This window comes from Lathyrus oleraceus, chromosome 4 (genome assembly GCF_024323335.1).
Source record: "Lathyrus oleraceus cultivar Zhongwan6 chromosome 4, CAAS_Psat_ZW6_1.0, whole genome shotgun sequence".
NCBI classification, from domain to species: domain Eukaryota; kingdom Viridiplantae; phylum Streptophyta; class Magnoliopsida; order Fabales; family Fabaceae; genus Lathyrus; species Lathyrus oleraceus.
Window position 1 is genome coordinate 220,931,914 of NC_066582.1, and position 22,334 is coordinate 220,954,247.

The following is a 22,334-nucleotide window of genomic DNA, read 5'->3' on the forward strand; positions in this document are numbered from 1 at the left end:
GGTTATCGTCATTTATGTTGGGTGTTTATAAATGTTTTTTTCATAGCTTTTTTTGAGCAGGGTTCTGTGGAGTTGTTGTTGCAGGTTGCATCAGTTCTGCAACCAGTTCCTTGTTCTGGTTTAGTAAGTTGACTTGGTGTTTGATTTATGGTGATGCCGTTAATTTGTACTTCTATCATGTTAATCCTATGTTAAGTTGTTGTACCAAGCATTGGTTAGTGAATGTTGGTTAATTAGATGATGCAAATGTTAATTGGGATTGTTAGATTTATTGAATAGGACTGTTAGATTAACATGTTGATTGATATGCCTAATGGTGATTTTACTAAAAAAATCCAACCTTTTAAACCATTCCAATTTATAAAGAAATTTAATTAGGTTATTTAATTCATATAACTAATTATTAATCGCCGAGATGAGTAATTAAGATCATTGTTTCATTTTGATCATAAATTAAATTATTTTTTCAATTTTAATTTATTTTAAAATTCAATTCATTTTAAAACCACTTATCATAAATTAAATTATTTTTTTCAATTTTAATTTATTTTAAAATTCAATTCATTTTAAAATCACTTCAATTTCAATTTAAATCATGTCTAAATTCAATTCATTTAAAACCATTTCAATTTCAATTTAAAGCTTGTCTCAATTTATTTGAATTAAGACCTTGACCAGGTATCAATTGACCTCTCTTAAACCAAGTGCAATATTCAATTGTCTTTTCTCCATTTGTTTTATTTTTTATAATTGTTGTTCTATTTATATCTTTTATAATTTCTTAACATAACTTACAAAAATCTTTTCTTAAACAAACTCGAAAGAAAATGACCGTTGGAATCTAGCATTCCAGTGTAACCCGTGAACAATTGAGTCCAAAGCACATGTCTTGTTCTTATTGAGTTTTCATTTTCCATTAAACCATTTCAATTTCGACTTCAAATAATTTTTGTAACCAAGTCAAACTGTCTCAAATCATTTATGTGAATCCATCCTCGATCACATATTGAGAGATATTTTTTAAAATCAAATATAATATCCAAACCTTTTTCTAAATAAACTCGAAAAAAAAGGACCGTTGGGATCAAGCATTCTGGCGTAACTCCTTGAACAATTGATCCTTATCAAGTGTTCGTTGTCCATTAAATAATTTTCTTAATTAATTCGAATGAAAAAAAGACCGTTGAAATCTAGCATTCCGGTGGAACCTTGAACTATCGATCTCAAGGCTTATGTCTTGTTCTTAAATATTCGTCTTTCAAAACTCAAAAAATACTTAATTCCTACCTTAACATTTTTTCAATAAAGATGGGAATGGAACATGGTGTATACCGTGCACTCCTGAGATTACGATTCAAGGTGGATGCCTTGCCTATCTTAGCTCTCGCCATCATCTAAAATTGTCAACGCGGTTTCTTCAAACCCTTTCTCAATCAAACCTAAAAATACTTAATCTTTATTAAACACTTTTCGCCAATAAAGATGGAAATGGAACATGGTGTATACCGTGCACTCTTGAGACTAGGATTCGAGATGGATATCTCGCTCATCCAAGTTCTCGCCATTACTCAAAATAAATCCAACCAATCAAACTCTTTCTCGCCGCCGTGCGATTAATTATCAAAAACCTTTTTCATAAATGAAAGATATATTGTCTTAAGGTGATGCAAAACAATGTTTCGGCCACGATTGTTGAGTCGAGATAAGTGACGCTTTTCCGAATGTAGATTTATAAATCCGTTCGATGTGTGGTGTACGTCCGCTCCTCATCTGTTTTGGGTAAAACAATGTTTTTCATCGATTAATACAGTATAGCTTTCGCTAAAATCGACCAACAAACAAACATTTTTCTACCCAGAACTACGTAAGCCTTGATTTCTCTTTTGAGATACGTAGGAGCAGGATTTGTAAATCTTGTCAGGCCCACTAATAAAAAACTTAGGTTTAGTCCTTCGTCAAAAATCCAAAAACATTCTCATCTCTTCTATTTATTTTATCCCTCATTATAACTTGAGAAGACTAACATAAGCTAACATTCAAAACGAAACTAACTAAACGGTTCCCGTTGAATACAACGGACGTGAGGGGTGCTAATACCTTCCCCTTGCGTAACCGACTCCCGAACCCTGATTTGGTTGCGACGACCAATAATCATTGTCGTTTTATCTTGGATTTTATCGATATTTCCCCTTTCCTTTTTAGGAATAAATAAAGTTCGGTGGCGACTCTGTTCAGTCCATCATTGCGAGCGTGCGAATTGCGCTTCGCTTTAAAGTCGTATCCCCATTTTTCGAGGTGCGACACATGTATATATATATATTAGAGAATGATGTATGTACTATGTGTACTATGTGTGTGTGTATATATATATATATATATATATATATATATATATATATATATATATATATATATATATATATGTGTGTGTGTGTGTGTGTGTGTGTGTGTGTATGTGTGTGTGTGTGTGTATGTGTGTGTGTGTGTGTGTGTGTGTGTGTGTGTGTGTGCGCGTGCGCGTGCGCGTGTGCATGCGCGTGCTCGTGCTCGTGCGCGTGTGAGTGTGCGTGCGCGTGTGCGTGTGCGTGTGAGTGTGCGTGTGTACATAAACACTAGTTTCTAGTTTTGACATCATTCAAAACATATCTAAACAGAAGAATGCCCGCACAGCAAGCTCCTTCCACCCCTAGTTTTTATCAAAACATGCAACTTGAATTCAGTCCCTTTTTGAAGATCCAAGGTTTTAATATGGCATATGTACCGCTTTCTTCCACTGCCACCTTGGTGAACCGGTCAAAGTACTCATGTAGGGCCTCTTTATTCTTCTGCATGATCCTGCTGAGTCCAACCATAATAGTGGGTTGCCACTTTCGAGGGTTAAATGAGTAGTGAACGAGTTGCACAGTTCCTTCTAATTTATGCTCCAATTTGGGAGGGTTTTAAACCAAGTTATAACAACTCCCTTAAGGGTTAATACAAAGAGCTTGCACTTCATAGATCCATAGGTATGATAATAATTCAATATTTTCCTACATGTTCGACGCGTTCATCTAGATCCTTCATACCTTCGTAACTTTCTAGCTTATGGGGCTTTTAAAGGGACATCAGGACCCCGTTGTCAAGAATGTGTATGGAGAATAAACTCCTCTTTTGTTTAGAGGTTGAAGCATATGCATTGTTCTCTTCTTTGTGAGTGGTGTGTTGAAGAGCTATGAGGACGACGAACCTCTGGCGGAGTATGATTGTCACTTCTCCCTTTGAAGTTGGATGAAGGAGTGTGATGTGTTCTTTTTCGATTACGACTTGGTGTCCTCGAAATTGCTCTGTGCGTTGAGGTTATGCCTATTGAAATCGACAACAGTATGACTTCTTGGTTGTTGCGCGAAGCCGCCTCATGCACGGTGCTAGTTCTCTATGGAACACATTACATATTCTTTTTAATTATGGGTATCTTATCCACAAAGGGTTAGAAGCTTTGCAGATATACCATGTTATAGACACTGTTTAGTAGGTCAACAACTCATTGCATGCCTAGGTTAGCTTGAAGTTGTTGAATATTTTGGAGCATATATTTCCCAGATATTAATGATTACGATAGAGGTTGCTGTAAAGATTGACCTAGGCAAAGCTCTTGCAGAGGTTGGAAAAACATAAGGGCTTGGAAGGTTCCTTGACCAGCTCTTGGAGGAACAAGATCTTGTTGCACATGAACAAACAAAGAGGCCGCTAGAATTGAATCGTCCTCTACTAAAGGATGAGGTAGAACCTTATCAGCTTTAGAGGCTATAATAGCGGCGTGATATTGAGTGGAGGATCTAGTAATCTTCAAACTCATCATGGCTTTACGAGTTCAATATCTAATCTATTTGAGAAAGAGATCAGTGCTTCATGAGAAGAAGATCATAATTTATCTTTAAGTGAAAAGACAATGGTTTTCGCAAAAAAATGGCAGGAATCAATACGAACAGTGTCAATGTTCTGGTCGAACTCAAGTTTGCGCTACCGTGATTGTGAGATATTGTCCGTATTGAGTGTGAGAACTTTCACAACTTTATCCTTTAAAAAGTACCATTTGTTAAATTGAGTTGTGTGAGTGTTATATATATATACTATCCTTAATTTAGACTCTTTAACGGTACGAGACTATTTTATTTGGCCGAAATATGATTGAAACTTATAAAATTATAAATATAGCTTATTAGTTACGATTATAAATGTGAATTTAAACAGTAGAATATAATACTCTTTTATCTACCTTTATTCATTCTTCTTTCATCGCTATATATAAATTTGGGTAATTTTATAATAATTTAATAATTATAAATATTAATTTAGATAATAGACTTAATTTATTATCGTAATCGCATAAATTAAATATGATTGGCTATATTTTCTAATATATGAAATTTAATCAAATTCAGGGCACGTTTGTTTCATTGCATTAATTTTTTGAAAACATTTGTAAAAAATAACTATTTTTAATATTTTATCATTTTATTAAAAAAAAATTAGATATTAAAAATTCAAAAAATCACTTTTAAAGTTATTTTAAATATTTTTCTATAAAAATTCTTTTTAAAATATGATTTTTTAAAAGATTGTGATTTCAATTATATTTTAATATTTAATAATGCATATTTATGTTATAAAATATTAAAATTATTTTTTTAATTAAAAAAAATATTTTTTTTATAAAAAAATTAAAAAAAAAAATATTTTATTAAAGTTAAAACAAACCTATCCTAAATCAATATGTAATACATTTAAAGATTAAAAATAATATAACATCAACGTAAATAGATTACGTGTTCTTCATTAATTTAAAATGTCAAATACAAAGTATATTCTATTTTCTTTACATTTTAAAAGTCATAAAAAAAATAAAAAAAAAAATTATTTAAGTCAAAATAAATTTGAATTTGATTGCTACACTCTGAAAAAAAAAATTAAAATTAAATTAACCTCAATGAGAAATTGTAAAATTTGATATAATATATAATTTAAATTTACATAAATATTGGATGGAGCAAGCAGGGTTTTGGTGTGTGTAAGCCCTTTCTCTCTCGTTCTTCAATTGCTATCCGTTGTTAATTCATTCGGTCATTCATTCACACCCTTCCCTCTCCTCTGTTCTCAAAAACCACCATCATTCATTCAACAACCCATACATTTTCCCCTTTTTCTCTAACGCCAAAGGTAAACAAACACACTTTCCACTCTTAATTTCGTGTGAATTTCTCCTCTACGATTTCTACGAGGTTCTACTTTCTCCCCAAATTGCATCGATACTGTTGTTTTATATTAACTACTACTCTTATTGCTATATAATCAACTTGATTTTATTGTACTTGAATTTGATGAACACAATAGGATGTGTCTGTAATCTTATCTTTTAGTGGTCCTTTGCTAGAAAAAATGGTGTTACCTTGCTTGGGCATACTGTTTTATGTTTGATGATGAATAAATTTGTATGGATTTTGAGTTTTAGATTCTAACAATAAGTGCTTTATTTTTTTTTATGATGGTAGCAATTGGTTTGTATTGCGGGATGAGTAAACTCTTTGTTTAGTCTTTGAAGTGAACTCAGACTCTCTCCTATTTAGTCTCGAAAGTTATATAGAAATAAGAAATAGTCCCTTAAATTTGTCTCATTTGTCTAAAGTTTTACGACTAGTAGTTCCTATTGTTTGGATTATTTAAAATCAGACCGAACAGAACGAAATGGAGTGGCATGAATTTCATTTCATTCCATCACTTATCACCATATTTCTTCTCCTTCGATTTGGGTGGAATGGAGAATTTCTCTTGTTCTGTCATAAAATTTTCAAACAATGGAATGGAATCTTCATTCTGCTCCGCTCCATTTCGTTACATTTCACTCCGCTTCATTTTGTTCCGTTCATTTTATGATATCCAAAAGGGACTAATTAAACTGGATTTCACAACTTTAGGAGCTACTTGTTCTTTTCATATACTCGAGGGACTAAATAGTAGAGACGGTGTTAGTTTGGAAGGGTAAATTGAGAGCTACTTGTTCTTTTCATATACTCGAGGGACTAAATAGTAGAGACGGTGTTAGTTTGGAAGGGTAAATTGAGAGTTTGCTAAAAACTACCCTGTATTTATATGTGTTTACCTGATGTTACTCTCTGTCCTGTGTTGTTCATTGGTTCTCTTTTGTGTGTTTGAATTTTATAGCATCAACCTGCGATCTCTGTTCTCATCGGGCAAAACCAGATAGACTCTTATTTTTTTTATATATTTTATATAACAATGATTGTATCTGGGTTGAGTGGTACTCTCTCAAGATGCCCCCAATTACCTCCTCGTTGCCTAGAATCACGCCGTGTTCGGGTCAGGCCTTTTTCCGTGGCTGGTAGATGTATACAAGGGACTACGTTTCCCGGAGTTGAAAGGTTTGTGTTATTAATTATTATCTCTTGAACTTGGAACTTGATGCAAGGTTCATGTTTTGTTGAATGGTTACCAATTCATTGTTTTTCTCATCCTGCCAATTTACAGAACAAGCTTTTCATCTCATAGAATAAAATGCAATAGGCGACAGGTTCAATTAGTTAGAAGTGCCATGGATGCTTCATTTGGTGATACGTCAAATGATTCTACTGGTAACTTTTCTATCTTGTTGAAACTCAATTCTGATATTTCATGATACAGAAAATTTCATTGCAAGATCAGGATCTAGTAAAACTGGGATTTAAGTTAAATAGTACTAGCACCTACGTTATTCTGAAATAATAGGTATCGTAAAAATAAAATAAACTTGAAAATGATTATGTAAACATTATGGATGTTTGGTTCTCTCTTGAATGAAGACTACATTTTTTCCGGTGGTCTTGCTCATTGGTTTGTTGAGTTGAAGCCATCTCTTCCTCTTCATTTTGCTTGAGCGCATCATTCATAATTGTTGGTGCATGAGAAGTGAACTAAAATACAGCGAAAATTGAATGGTGCATTCCCGAGAGGGTAAGTGGCTAAACCATAAGGAGTTCAAGGAGGAAATTGTTTTTTTAGTTTAGTTTTGTCTTATTTTTCTTGGCATGTGGGGGCTGGTGACTGGTTTCCAGTTAAACAACTGCTTTACGGATGATAGACAGATAGTGCCTTACTGTTTAGCCAGAATGACTTTCCCTTCTTCCCCACCCTTGGGAAGGGACCCTCTCATGTTAAGTTTTCACAAGTCACGGCCTTGTGACGTGCAAATCTCTCAATTTTTTTTCATATATTTTGACAGAACCCGCTTATTTAATGTCTACTATATTACACAGAGACCAAATTTCACATAACAAGGTCTTAGCTGAACATTTAACACGGGATGATCCATCGCACCATTTTTCCGGAATATGTAAGACATATGTTTACTTGCTTATCTTAGGGGCATCCTCTCTGTATTGCATTCACAGGAATCAATACCTTGCATATGATATTTGAACCACCTTGTATAAAACCAACAATATATTATAGTCTAACTTATTGTTTTGCCGCTCCTTTGCTACAAATGCAGCTGTTTTCCCAAGAATTAGTGTGAGTGATCCGTATAAACGACTTGGAATAAGCAAGGAAGCTTCTGAAGAAGAAATTCAAGGAGCTAGGAACTTCCTGATCCAAAAATATGCAGGGCACAAGCCAAGTATAGATTCAATTGAGTCGGCTCATGACAAAATAATCATGCAGAAATTCTATGAGCGTAGAAACCCAAAAATTGACTTCAAGAAAAAAATTAGGGCAGTCAATCAATCCCGATTTGTTCAGGCTGTCAGAGGCAGATTTCGCATTCCATCCACCATATTCATTATAAAAACTTCACTGGCATTTTTGTTACTTGGTGTTCTGACTGTTTTCTTTCCAACTGAGGAAGGGCCAACACTTCAGGTAGCTTTATCTCTTATTGCCACAACATATTTCGTATATGATCGGCTGAAGAGCAAGATAAGAGCTTTGTTTTATGGGTATGTAAACAGTGATTCATCTCATTCTTCTTAATATATTAAGCACACTTCACTTGACAATGCACACTTCAGTCCCTTTTAAAATTTGATGCATTTATGATGCGTTTTTTTTTTGCAGGGTTGGAGCATTTATCTTTTCGTGGCTATTGGGAACCTTCTTGATGGTGTCAGTTATTCCTCCTATTCCTATAATTAAGGGACCAAGGGCATTTGAAGTGATCTCATCATTGATAACATATGTTTTATTGTGGATTTCATCAACCTATCTTAGATGAAGGCTAAAGCTATGTATCTCAATTTGACTGCTGAGTTTGTAGTAGAAGACTGGTTTTTGCAGTGGAAGTTTACATAATGTCATCACTCACCTTATCTAGATGTCATATTATAGCTTTTCTGGTTGAATTGGGTTTTGTTTTCTTTGTTATTTAAATTTTTTAAATGAGAGCATACACTGGAATTTTAGAGGCAAAACAATGATTGTGTTTTGTTGCATATCTGGTGTTCAGCTTCCAAGTTTACATACTACATTGAACATGTTCTTATTTTGACATGAGTAAATGACCAAAGCTTTTCTTGTTGTCTATGCTATCAAATTATAGTTGTTGACTAGTTTGCTTATACAAATTAAAATGCAAATTTCTCTTGCTTAAGCGTTACTATTCTGAGTGAATTTTCTCATGAAATTGAAACTATTCAGAAGTTTTGATATTAGCCTTTGCCTATCGTTTTTCCTCTGAGGTTGTTTCGTATACTGATAAATTTGGTAAACAAAATAAATTTTTATTAGGACTTAAAAGGGATCAAATTCAAAAAATTTTCAGAACATATTTGTGGGAATTTAAACCTTTGAACATTATGTTATTATGATTGAAATCGAAGATATAGTGTGAAGATAGGAGTGTAAATTTTTTTAAAGACAGATAACTGAAATTGAAATGTAAAAATGAATATAAAATGATAAATAGTCGAAATGTAAATGAATGCAAAAAAAGGCTTAAATGTAAAAGTGATTGAAATTTATAAATATAGAACATATACGCACATTTTCTTCACTCGTTTCTCAATTATGCAGATACTTTGAATATGTAGAAATATAAGTACAATTGCGGATCCCTATAACGTAAACAGTCGTCCCTTTATATACTAATATAAAATAACTACCTAAAAACGGTTCAGTAAACAAATCACGACACATTTTACTTCTATGCAGTTGTTATCTTCGACGAGCCTCCACGTGTTTTCGAGTAACCACCTAATCTAATTCAAATTCCGCTCTTTCAAACAAGTCAAATAACCAACTTAGAGCATTTGAAATTTTCACTAAGCCCATAGATGCTACCAACGTTCATCGACCTTCCACTGCTTCAACCACACTTGCCACATGTATAGTTTTCGACATGTTCAATAGCTTCACCATGACACACTTACTCTTTCTTGCCATTTATAGTCAGGTCAAAAAATACGAGGTAACAAATTTTCCCCAAAAATACCATGTTTCGATTCGAATAAAAAAAAAGAAACGTGGCATTTTTTATCGTATTTTTCGACACTGTTTCCATTTCTTCACTAACGTCATTGTCATCATTACCCTTTTTTTTACGGCGTATTGTCATTTTCAATGAGATTCGTTCATAATCTCATCATCATTCCTATTTTTCAGGAAGTCATGGACGTGCACGTCTGCTTTAACTGCTTCACTCACATTAATGTCCCATTTTGTAACACACGAAATCGTTTCAACATCTCCACGCGGATGCCATGTGTCTGAACTCAGGCATGCAACAAAAAAAAGCTATAAATACCTAACTCCAACTTCTTTCTCTTCTTCTTCATTTAAAATCTTTTCATAGCTTCCTTGCGTAGAGAGAAAAAACTTTTATTCCTCTAAGAAGCGCTCCCATTTTCCACAATAACATCCACTAAGACATCATCTTCCAGGCTTGACACACAAAATAATCTGATAGCTTTCACAATCCCACCAGAGGAAAATGGACAAGGAATATATTTCATCCCTATACCTCCATTATTAAAAGAAAATATATCTAACTGGGCCAAACATGTACTCATTCCCTTTTCTCTCTCCAACAAACTCTTCACTTTCTTGTGGCCCTATCCGCCTTCCAGGTCACAAGCTGGGAAAGTTAAGAACTTTTTCCCAAGTTTCACTTTCACCATGTTGTCAGCGTTCGAAGAACGCTCCCTCGCTCTATCCTTTATGTACATACCTGCACAAGTGTTTCGATCTGTCCCACCTGCTCCCACTAAGGAATACAATGCTTGGCTCGACAAAGTCCAACCCCAGAGGAAAGAACAGTGGGAAAACCTAGACATTTATGACATGTTCTAGATGTCTAGAACTGGTCCTAGGTATAACCTAGCCATGTTATTAGCGTCGATCTTCTTATGGGAAGGTTCGACCAACACTTTCTAGTTTTCTTGTGGCATCCAACTTTGCTTGATGTAGCATCCATCACAAGATTAAGCCCCTTAGGATACACTTTTACTCAAACCTTAGAAACCACGAACGAATTCACCATTAAACGATTCAGCTTCAAAATTTTCATCCCCGACAACCATGACAAAGGAAACGCTAAAGTCTCTGACTAGGAACACATATCCTTTTTGACCCTTTGGCTTTCTTATTACGTTTTCTGCTCTAGCTCTTTACAAGTAGCCAAGAAATTTGTACCTTTGACCATTAAACTCCATGAAGGTCAACACATCTCATTGAGCAAACTTCTTCTAGCGAATCTCTACCAATCACTTGGAGAAGCCTCCTATAAATTAAAACATCTCCCTGAAATTAACAAGTCTTCCTGGCTCCAGGTCCTTTGTGGCTCTTGAAAATTTTGCTAAACGCCACATTCGAACCAAAAATTCACATCACTACCTCTCCATCCTTGATAGCACATGATGACTGCAAAGCTATCGAAGGCACCATGCTTGCTTGGATTACTCCTCAAGAAACCCCCTCTCAAAAGATACTTTTGAAATACATCAATCTCTTCCTAGAATCAACCATTTTTTATTCGACAATGGCCCATTTTGTGGATCAATGTGTGGATCCGTCCTGGTTCAGGAACAGGTTTCCAGGGGTCTCTCCTTCAACAATTGTCACGTCGAACTCTGTTTGGGAAGCCTTTATGACTCCCACACTCTTATCCATAAGAATTGAATATGGGACTCCTAATTATGGTTTTGTTGGCTACCAGCCTAACTTAGTGGCCATACAATTTGGATTTAGCCAAATGCTTCCATGCTCACTTTACATTCATGAAGACGATATCTGTTGGTCGGAAAGGAGATTCACCATTGCAGATTACAAAGCTTGCGCTTTATTTTACCGTAAGCAAGTCCTCGAACTTCCTACTTTCCAATTTCAACAATCATTTTTCATGACAGTCGAATACTACAACTGGTGGACAGAGTACTTCAATAGCCACTTTAAAGAAGACAACTTCTGAAAGAGATTATCAGCTTCCTTCTTCGGCCTACCAAAAAATACAGAACCACAAGTAATATATTTATTATCTTCGAATTATTCATACCTTTCATTTTCTTACGTTTCGATTGCATGCGAACCTGAAGCTCATACTGGTCGTAATGCTGAAGGACCTTCCAACATATGAGGAACTAATAAGACAGAAGAACCCAAGAAAAAGGTATTTCTTTTTTCTCTGACCTTTCCTCGTGGCTTGCAACGATTTTAACAGTTTATCTTTTAGAATCGAAAGCGTAATCCTGACTCCCGGTTACCAAATCCAAGAAAAATAATAAGTCTACAACCACTTCGACTCAGGTACATCAATGATTTCGACTTTCTTTTGTGATATTTTTCCTAAAAACCATCTGTCTCATTTGGCTTAAATTTTAGGCTACTCCAAAGCCAACAAAAACTTAGGCAGAAAAAGAAAGCTCATAGAAGACTGCGGAAGCTCTTATCTTCTCAAGATCAAAACCTAGAGCCTCTCCCCGACCAAACATAAACCAGCAAAAGAAAGGAACCCCAAAAAAATAGAAATCCAAGAAAGATACCACTGCCTCGACTATCAGTCCCTCCAACAAAAACAAAGAAGAAGTATAAGAAACAAAAGAAAAGGATAAGAAAGAAAATAATCAAGAGGAAGCTCAATACTTTCTCCCAACTTAAAATCAAAAACTAAATGCACCTAAAAGAGAATCGATCAAAAAACCATACAACACTGACTCTAAGGTGCTTCTCGATTCACCCCTTATTCTCCTCTTTGTACCTTACTTTATGCTTCAACTCATTATTATTTCCTCTTTTCAGGGAACAACAGAAGCGAACCAGAATGAGACAGAGACTTTACCAGATATCCCTCAATTAATTCCTTCTGAAACAATATCTCACATCCATTGGTAGAACTTCCTTAATTCTAGCATTTCAACTGTTCATACGAATAACCAACCCATCAATAAGATAATATATGCTTCTCCATAACCTGAGGTGGAAATCAACGTCAACCAACATTCCCCATAAGGCAATAAATAATTGTACGACACACTGCATCCGTTCAAGATAATATTGCTCAAGATGCTCTAAAACCTAATAGCCCAACCAATACCAATGAAGAGCGGGCCATGCCCAACATCAAAACTGCCCCAGTTACAGAAAATGATCAAACTGCCAATAAAGATATAGAGCAATATCAAGCTGATGCTCACGATTCAGTGTCGAACATGTCATTAAGCTGAGAGGAAATCCTTGCTCTCAAAAGAAAAAAAATCATAATGAAGCTCTCAAGAGACTCCAAAAGCTTCACAAGCTATCGATAGGCTCTAGGTCAAGTCACTATTTTGATGTCCTGTTAATTGATATTGGCAATGACTCAGTCAACTTCCTGATTCAACAATTGGAAGCCAACATCTTCGAGGTTGACCTTCTCAACGCCATCGAAGGGGATGCTCGACTCGGGGATGATATTCAACGCTTGTTGGCTGAACTCAACAAACAACGGATGTCCGATACCCTGGTTCAGTATCTCTTTAAATTTGAGGCTTACTTTGATCAAGTCTGCAAAGACATTGATCTCAAACTAACTAACAACTCTCAACTTCAAAAGGTGAAAGACACCATGGCAGTGGCCTGGGACGCAAGCAGTGTGTCTGAACAAGAGGTCGAGAAGCTCGAAGCCAAACTTCAAGAATATAAAGACAATAAGACCTTACTAGACAACCAAATTGCACATTGTCAAGCCAAGATTCTTGAGCTAAACAAAGAAATTGATAACCTGGAAAAAGAGAAAGTTGAGTTAGCCTAGGAGAAATAACTCTCCTCCAGAGAGATGGTCGATGAAGAGGCCACCAAAGGTGTCGAACATGCTGAAACCGCTCTTAACTTAGGGCTTGAAGTTAACCCCTGGAAGAAATCCATGATCGACTGGTTTCCAGACTCGACTTCTCCAAGACCAAACTTGAGGAATTCAGATCAAAATTTCCAGTTTAAATCGCATTTCTCTTATTCTATTTGCTTTTGACATTTTGTAATGACAATGTCATTTTGGCACCCTTTAATACCATTTTAGCGCTTTTGTTTTCCTACTGCATATTATTATTTAGTAATTCAAATTTCTTGTAGCATAGGCTTATACCTCTTAAGGTATTTACCATTTACTCTTAAAATTTGTTTATCAACTACTAATTCTTCAATCTCATAAGCATTATTCGAAAATGTTTGAATAACTTGAAATGGGGCTTCCCAATTAGAATACCACTTACCTAAAGTTTTATCTCTTCGATCCATAGGCAATATAACCTTCCAAACGTAATCTCCAACCGAAAACATTTTCGACTTTACTTTCTTATTATAAGCGTTGGCTACTCGCTCCATTTGTCTTATTAAAACGTCTAATGCTGCCAATCTTTCTTCATCTAAATCGACCATTTCATCCAACATCATGCTTCAATAATGAATAGATGGAACTTCTCCCTACCTCTGAATTCGAACCGATTGCAAATAGATTTTGACCGACAAGACAACATCGTATCCATAAATGGAGTCGTATTTTTCGCCTCTTTGGGAGAGGTTTGACATGCCCATAAGACCTGATCTAACATTTTATGCCAATTCTTTGGTTTCCTCCCAACATGCTTCTTGATCAAACTAATGATAACCTTATTAGCCACTTCAACCTAACCATTTGCTTAAGCATAATAAGGTGTTGAAGTCAATAACTTAATCCCCATTTCAGAGGCAAACTCCTACATCTTCCGACCAGTAAACATCGACCCTTGATCTGTCATGATGGTCTCAGGAATTTTAAACCTATATATAATATTTCTCTGGATAAACTCTATTATAGCATCTTAATCAACATTGACTAAAAGAACTGCTTCGATCCACTTTATAGAATAATAAATGGCTTCTAAAATATATTTCTAACCTTTAGAGGACGCTGGTCGAATTTCACCAATCAAATCCAAAGCCCATCCTCTAAATGACCATGGTTTTACTACCGCGTGAAGTTCACTTACATGAACATGTTGAATGCCTGAATGGACATGGAATTCTTGACAACCCTTAGCAAAGTCGATGCAATCTTTAAGCATTGTAAGCCAATAGACACCATGGCGACACATCAACCATCTCATCTTTTTCCCTACCTGATGAGCACCACATACTCCACCATGGACATTCGACACATCCAAATATGCATCACTTTCACCAAGGCATTTAAGTAAAACCCTTTCAGGTGTTTTCTTAAACAATTCATTTCCTATGACCACGTAGCTCATAGATTTATATTTAACTTTTCAATTTATCAAACTAACTAGAATTTCTAAGTAGCTGACTATTGGCTTTCTCCAATTAGTGTAAACCAAATTTTCAATAGTCAGGATCTCAAAGCTCTTTGGATCTACTGACCCTAACTTAGTCATTGCTAGATCCGATGGGGACAGTCTTGTCGACTTCACTCTCCCTCGAACTTCAATCAAGTCTTTTAGTTTCTCTTTAGACACTTTATACCCTGAGGCAACTTTTGCCAATTCTTTCGCCTCTTGATTTTCAAGTTTAGGCACATATTGGATATCCACAAAATCGAAACACTTGATAAGTCGATTCACTATAACAAAATACATGGTTAAGTTTTCCTTAATACATATGTATTCCTTTGTTATCTTCTTCACGACCAATTCAGAGTATCCTCTTATCTCGACCCACTTTGCCCCTAAATCTAACAAGATCTCAAGCCCGACTATCAAAGCCTCGTACTCAGCATCGTTATTTAAGCAAGGGCCCTCAATTTTATATTTGAACTTAGTCAGAATATTATTTGGAGAAATAATCAAAATTCTAACACCAGTCCCATTCTTATGATTGGAACCATCGAAGTATAACTTCCAAGGCCCCTTTTCCAAGTAGTTCAAAGGCATCTCAACTATCGTATGATCCACAATAAAGTCAGCGACCACCTTCCCACTCATGGACTTTAAAGGCACATATGTAAGGGAGTTTTCCGTTAGGGCAAGAGCCAATTTCCCAATTCGATTATGTAAGGTTGGTTTAGACAACATATGCTTGATAATATCAAAATGAAAAGATCCATAGACATTAACTAGCTTTATGTAATGCTTAAATTTCATACAAGAAAAGTACAAATAAATGCACATCTTTTCAATAAGATTATACCTTGTATCTGCTTCATTCAAGACTCGAATGAGGTAATATATGGCTCTTTTGACGCCATTATCATCCTCTTGTGCTAACATATTTCCTATAGTCAAATCTAAGGCAGAAATGTACAAACCCATGCATTTATTTCTAACCGAAGGGGACATAATTGGTGGGTTTACTAAGTACTCCTTTATTTCATTGAACATCCTTTGATGCTAGGGCTGTCACACAAACTCTTCCCTCTTTAGATGAAGTTATGGCGAGAGCACTCGAACTTTGCCACTAAGGTTTAAAATGAACCTCCTCAAAAAGTTAATCTTCCCTAAAAGAGACTGAAGCTCATTTTTGTACGAAGGAGTCTTAGTCTCCCTAAGAGCCTCCATTTTATTCTGGAAGATCTCGATTCCCTTTTTATGGACTACAAAACCAAGAAAATCCCCATGCCTGCACACATAAAGCACACTTAAGAGGAATCATTTTCAACCCATATTTTTTCATCCTTTCGAATTAGTGTAGAAGATGGTCAAGATGACTGTTTCCTAACGTATAATTAATGATTATATCGTAAATATATATTTGCATAAATATTTCGATATAGTCATGAAAGATAGAATTCATCACCATCTGGTAAGTTGCCCCAATATTCTTTAAGCCAAATGGCATTATTACCCACTTGCAGGTGCCTAAATCTCCTGGGCATCGAAATGCCATCTTCGGCACATCTTCATCTGCAATGAAAATTTGGTTATAACCAGAATAACCATCCAACATACTAAGGTATTCGAAACCTACTACTGAGTCGACCAATATCTCGGCGATAAACATAAGGTATTCGTCTTTTGGGGTCGCAATATTCAGATCTCTGAAGTCAATGCAAACCCTTAACGTTTCATTTTTTTTAATTACTGAAACAATATTGGCAAGCCATTTAACATACCTTACCGTTCTTATGAACTTGGTTCTTGGGAGCCTTTCGATTTCCTCTTTTATCTTGAACATGATTTATGGGGAAAACCGTTTAGGCGTCTGCTTGACTGGATTCTTCCCCGTCTTTATTGACAATTTTAATTCCATCAAATCCCTGCTCAAACCTAGAATTTCATTATAATCCCAAGTAAAAAATCCTTGAATTCATGAAGTAATTTAATTACTTCTACCCTCAGATCTGGGTCGATGTTGGCACTGATGTAAGTCGGTCTTTTGGTAGTTCCATCGCCTAAATCAATTTCTTCAAGTGGATATTGAGGCTTCATCTTTGTAGTAGACACAACTGGATCCTTCTTTAAACCCAAAGGCTCATTGTCATAGATGGAATCAAGCCTCTGATCTTTTTGACCATCATCTTCTAAGCCGGTTGATCGTGACTCTTCGAATGGTTGAGGTCCAACATTGATCCTTTGAATCACATCAAACAATTCTATCTCATTGGCTTCAACATCCATATGTGGTACTTCAGCTTCCAAAGCTGCTTTTAACCTGTTCTCGTCTACGTGAGCCAAAATACTCTTTAGTGCATTGAATTCAAACATCATCATCAAATTTGTCGCCCCAACCAGTTGGCCTGATTGTGTCTGAATCATAAAATATCTCACCCATGATCTCTCTATCCTATTTGAATCCATGAGTTGGGTGGAGCTTCAAAGAATAAAATGCCTCGTCTAGAGGCATGTAAGCTAACCCTGCTGGTGTGCAAGGTGCATATTGGCTAAATTCTTATCAAAATTTATTTTGTCTACATGGTTCAACTCCGCCATGTAGTATCCTTGGTTAGCTTCGACATTTTCGACTATCCCATCATCTTTCTAGATTGTTATCCTTTGATGCAATGACGAAGACATTGCTCATTCTCCGCGTATCCATTATCGACCTAGGAGAAAATTGTATCTAGCCCTCGATGCTATGAGCATAAAAATTGTAGGTCAAGTTATAGATCCCACTGTTACATCTACTTAAATAACTCCCATAGTTTGACATGTCTTTCCTTCGTAGTTTGAAGGCACCATGTTATGGGGCCTCACATCTGTATCGAACTTCCAAAATTTGTCCAATAAGAAGCGGGGCATTAAATTTACAGCTTCCCCACCATCCACTAAAATTTTGTTCACCGTCGTCTTTTCATCCCCTCACGAGGCCTCTCAAAAAAGGATTTTTGTTCCTCGATACGACCATTGTTCGTCAAGAAGTAACATACTGGCTTGTGTGTCGCCATCTCCTCTTCCTTGCAATCTTCAGGCTCAGTAACCTATGTCACACAATCATACTCCCTAGGAAGTACGGAGACCATGTTGCACAACACGTAAAATTCATCTTCCGACCCAGAGTCGAAATTTTCGATTACCAATTTGTCTTCCTTCAACGACACCTTCTCTTTCACCTTTTCCTTCGACTAACTTGTCTTAGGAGAAAATAATTTTCTCCCCACTGGTTTCTTCACTTGTTCATTTTTTTTACTTTGGCATTGTTTATTATTTCTTGACTCTGGCGCAACTCGACTTTGATGTTGCTTGTTACTGCTTAATTCTGCCGCCTCCCTCCAAGCTTTCTTCTCTCTCTGGAACCTTCTCCATTGTAACCTCGACATAGGGTTTTTTCCTTTGTAATTACTAGACTCGTATGAACGCCTTTCCAACATCTGACAGTTCTCTCGATAAGTCAACAAGGAACCTCAACCCATCTCAAAGTTTATCCATTACAGCCTACTCCTTACCACCAGGTTTTGTCCACCTTTGTTGGGGAGCCTCTGATGTAGGTACATAAGTGTTAGATCTAGCTTTCTGGTAAGTAGGGACCTGTTCCTTCTTCCGAGGAATCCCTCTCTTATCGAAATATAACTTTGGCATATTCTTCCACCAATTCTCCTGCTTTTTTGCCTGTTGGGAGAATTCGACTTTCTTTGCAACTTTCTTACAAATACAACATTGCATCGAGGACACAACATTACCTCTCAGTCTTCAACTTTGCACTTGTGGAGTAATTCCACAATCCATTTGTCACACCCCGATTTTGACCCTGATATTCATATCATTTTTCTTATTTCATTATTTGCTCCTCATGATTTCGTTCCTCTAATATGGCATCCCTTTTCCATGAGCATCAAATGGTCTCCTTTTCTGTTATTGTTGCACCCTTTTGTGTTTTATGCATTCAAGGCGACGTTCTACTGTCAACATATTTGGATACATAGGCGCATTCCGCGTCGGCGGTAATCAAAGAATCCAAGGATTATTTTGCTTGGATTAGAGTATGCGGTCAAAAAGAATTTTGTCATGAAAAAGATTTGATGAACATTATTTGCTTCAAGGAGATTTTAGTGTCTTGCCATGCCTTAAGGGAGAGTCATTATCATGTGCTTTGTTCAAGAGGGACCAAGCACGAAAACCGGTTTGCACCATATGTTTCACCAACTTTCAACAGAAGCCAATAAACTTGAAGATAAAATCAAATGGTTTCGCTGAAAAGAAGAAGGTGCTGGTGTTGCTGGTGCTACTCTTGCTTATACACTTGGAAAGGATGGACGGCGAGTGCATGTGATTGAAAGAGACTTGAGTGAACCAGATAGGATTGTGGGTGAATTGTTACAACCTGGTGGATATCTAAAGTTACTTGAGTTGGGTCTTGAAGATTGTGTGGATGAAATTAATGCACAAAGAATCTTTGGCTATGCTCTTTATAAGGATGGGAAAAACACCAAGTTGTCTTATCCCTTAGAAAATTTTGACTCTGGTGTACCTGGAAGAAGCTTTCAAAATGGTCATTTCATACAACAAGTGCGAGAAAAGGCTTCATCTCTTCCAAATGTAAAATTAGAACAAAGAACCGTCACGTCTTTACTCGAAGAAAATGGAACCATCAAAGGGGTAAACTATAAAAACAAGAGTGGACAAGAGTTTACAACAAAGGCTCCTCTCACCATAGTATGTGATGGTTGTTTTTCTAACTTGAGACGCTCTCTTTGTAATCCTAAGGTTGAAGTTCCTTCTCATTTTGTTGGATTGATATTGGAGAATTGTAACCTTCCATATGAAAATCATGGACATGTTATCTTGGGTGATCCTTCGCCAATTTTGTTTTATCCTATAAGTAGTACCGAGATTCGATGTTTGGTCGATGTGTCTGGCCAAAAACTACCTTCTGTTGGTAATGGTGAAATGGCTAATTATTTGAAAACTGTGGTAGCACCTCAGGTGCCAAAATAAGGAACATTCTACCACATTTGATGTCAAATTTGTGTCGAAATAACACAACTCGTTCATTTACGCTGATAAGCCTCTTCTACTAATTGAGAGAATTACATGTTCAGGTTCCTCTGGAGCTGTATACTTCTTTTATAGCAGCAATTGATAAAGGAAACATCAGAAGCATGCTGTTAGCAGCCTTTATCAGGATGCTAGAATCAATGAAGCTACTATGATCCTAGACAAGATAGTGGATTTCGATCTTCTTACGGTTCATAATAAATGTACTGATAATTCGGTCAAAAAATAATACAACTTTAGTAGCTCAGAAAATTGTTGATTCGCTTGATAAAAATGCTATACATAATTGTCGCAACCTGAAAAATACAGTGTGCGAAAAAACAACCGGCGAAAGAAAATGACAGAAGAGTCGCCACCGTGCGTTATTTATCCCAAAGGAGGGAAGGAAATGCTCGAAGTAAACCTGAAAAGAGGAAAGGAAAAGACAAGGTCTCGCAACCAAATCTTGGGTTCGGGAGTCAGTTATGCGAAGGGAAGGTATTAGCACCCCTACGCATCCGTAGTACTCTACGAGATCCACTTTTGTAGTTCTTGTCTAAAGGGTGTGAGTTTATCTTGTGCTGTTTACTAAAAAAGGGGTTAAATGAAAATGACTCACGCGGATGTCGCATCCACTACATACGTATCTCATATGAATATGAGAATCAGAGTCTTCGTAGCTCGACTGACCTATGGGTTTGGGGGATATGTGCTCGCTAAGACATCGCGTCTTATGCCTACGTATCTCATCTGAAATGAGAATCAGAGCAAGCCGTAGTTCAACTAACTACGGGGTTATGTATTGGGTTTTGGACGAACGACGTTACTACGCAATCTACCGGATGCTCGACCTTTGGAGACTTACTCGCCTGTAGTAGAAGGAGTAAACGTGTGTTTAGGAGAAGAAAAATCAATGAAGGGTTAGGGTTTGGTAAACTCATGCAAAACGGCAGTCCTTGACGAAGGAACCTGCATAAAGTAAACACAAAAACATTGCCTCCTATCAAGGTCTTCCAGCTAGGAAAGCAGAAAAAAGCGGGAAAAATGTAAAAGGTACCACACGGATGAAGATCCGAGGTAACAACAATTAAAGGAACGATAAACCCTGAGATCCCTCCAAGCTAACATCATCAAAGAAAGTGGGTCAGTACAGGTAACCGGAATGAACCTCCAGGGGGTATCCCACAAATAAAGTGGAAAACCACGCAAGTTATCCCTACAAAAGTCATGTGAGCCCTCACAAAAACTCAACAAACAGGTTAGAGACAAAAAAAATAGGGTAATCAAGGGTTGCCCCCAAATCAAAATGTAACCACATGAATCATGCCATTAAAATTCACAAAAAAGACATGCATCAAAAGGGTATCAAATTCACCCATAATACCTCAAACATTCAGAGTATTCAAATTCAAAGCTTAAAGGTAACGGGAATAAGGGCAAACCTGATTGGAGAGCTTGATTGAAATTGAGTTGCACCCGTGAGGTTTACAAAACAATCTTTAGGGTTTATGTGAGGCAGAGGTGATTCTGTGCAGTTGAGTTCCCTTCAGGGTTTGGAGGCTGCTCTGAACTCTGTTAGCTCTTCTCTCACTGTCTTTTTCCCCAGGGTTCTTCTCTCACTATCTTTTTCCCAGACAGGGTAACAAGAATAGAATGGCCTTTTGTTTCACTGAAACTCTGAATTTATAACCTGATTTTTGTGGACCTGTGGGCTCAAATGAGAGAGGTCCAAGTCCAAGATTTTTTCTTTTATTATTATTATTTTTTTTCGTTTTTCGTTTTTTTTCGTTTTTTTTAAAACACGTGGGCTTCGCCTAGCGAGCATGACAGCTCATGAACAAACCTTTGCTCCTTCAAGATCAACGTTTTGACTGAGAATAGACCCGTGTTGGAAGTAACTCAAGTCTTTCCCTTGTGTTGACTGATCATCTAAATAGAGCCCACAAAGTGTCCTGGATGATGTTCAAGCTTCTTGGATCCGATTCCGATTTCCATGATGAAATGCAAATGCTAAATGACCTAAAAATGAATGCAGGCATGAGGTGTAAAGCGTATGCTTCCAGGAAAAATGAAGGGTAAATTTTGGGGTATTACAGCTGCCCCTATTCAATCAACTGGAGACCTGGAAAGAAGATAGCAGCGACTTTCGTGCTTTCGAGGTATCACGGGATTGAATACAATAAAAGCCCGAAAATTTGCACTAAAGTGAAGTGAAGTAACAATGCCTGCCAGAATCGGCAAAGAGGTGGTCTTGAAAGAAGAATCCGTCTGGTACGGTGAGAGTCAGTCTGAATACCGAAGAAGAATGTTAACCTGGATACCAAAATAAATGGTAACACAGAAATAACCATGGCCTGAATGCCGCTCATCAGTCTGAATACTGGAAATGACTTTGATCTGAACATAGGGAGATATGAGATTATTAATATCGGTCTGAACACCGAGAGGCTGGCCTGAATGCCACAAGTTGCGTCGACTTGAACGTCAGAAACTTCT

The 22,334-nt window shown here is 36.7% G+C and overlaps 2 protein-coding genes across 4 annotated transcripts; both read left to right on the plus strand.

Moving 5' to 3' along the window:
* Positions 1–5,010: 5,010 nt before the first annotated feature.
* On the plus strand, positions 5,011–8,560 carry LOC127074645 (protein CHAPERONE-LIKE PROTEIN OF POR1, chloroplastic). Of its 3 annotated transcripts, none has more exons than XM_051015981.1 (5): positions 5,011–5,196; positions 6,199–6,416; positions 6,523–6,626; positions 7,523–7,967; positions 8,086–8,560. In XM_051015981.1, exons 2-5 carry the CDS (start codon positions 6,274–6,276, stop codon positions 8,240–8,242), a joined length of 849 nt encoding a protein of 282 aa, XP_050871938.1. In that variant the 5' UTR covers positions 5,011–5,196; positions 6,199–6,273; the 3' UTR covers positions 8,243–8,560. The 3 variants fall into 3 exon arrangements, with proteins under 3 accessions (XP_050871938.1, XP_050871940.1, XP_050871941.1); XM_051015983.1 differs by having other exon boundaries at positions 5,016–5,258; XM_051015984.1 differs by lacking the exons at positions 5,011–5,196; positions 6,199–6,416; positions 6,523–6,626 and adding an exon at positions 6,739–7,363.
* Positions 8,561–18,947: 10,387 nt separating this feature from the next.
* Positions 18,948–20,014, plus strand: LOC127136761 (squalene epoxidase 1). The gene is made up of 3 exons (XM_051063283.1): positions 18,948–18,984; positions 19,063–19,787; positions 19,904–20,014. Exons 1-3 carry the CDS (start codon positions 18,948–18,950, stop codon positions 20,012–20,014), a joined length of 873 nt encoding a protein of 290 aa, XP_050919240.1.
* Positions 20,015–22,334: the final 2,320 nt, after the last annotated feature.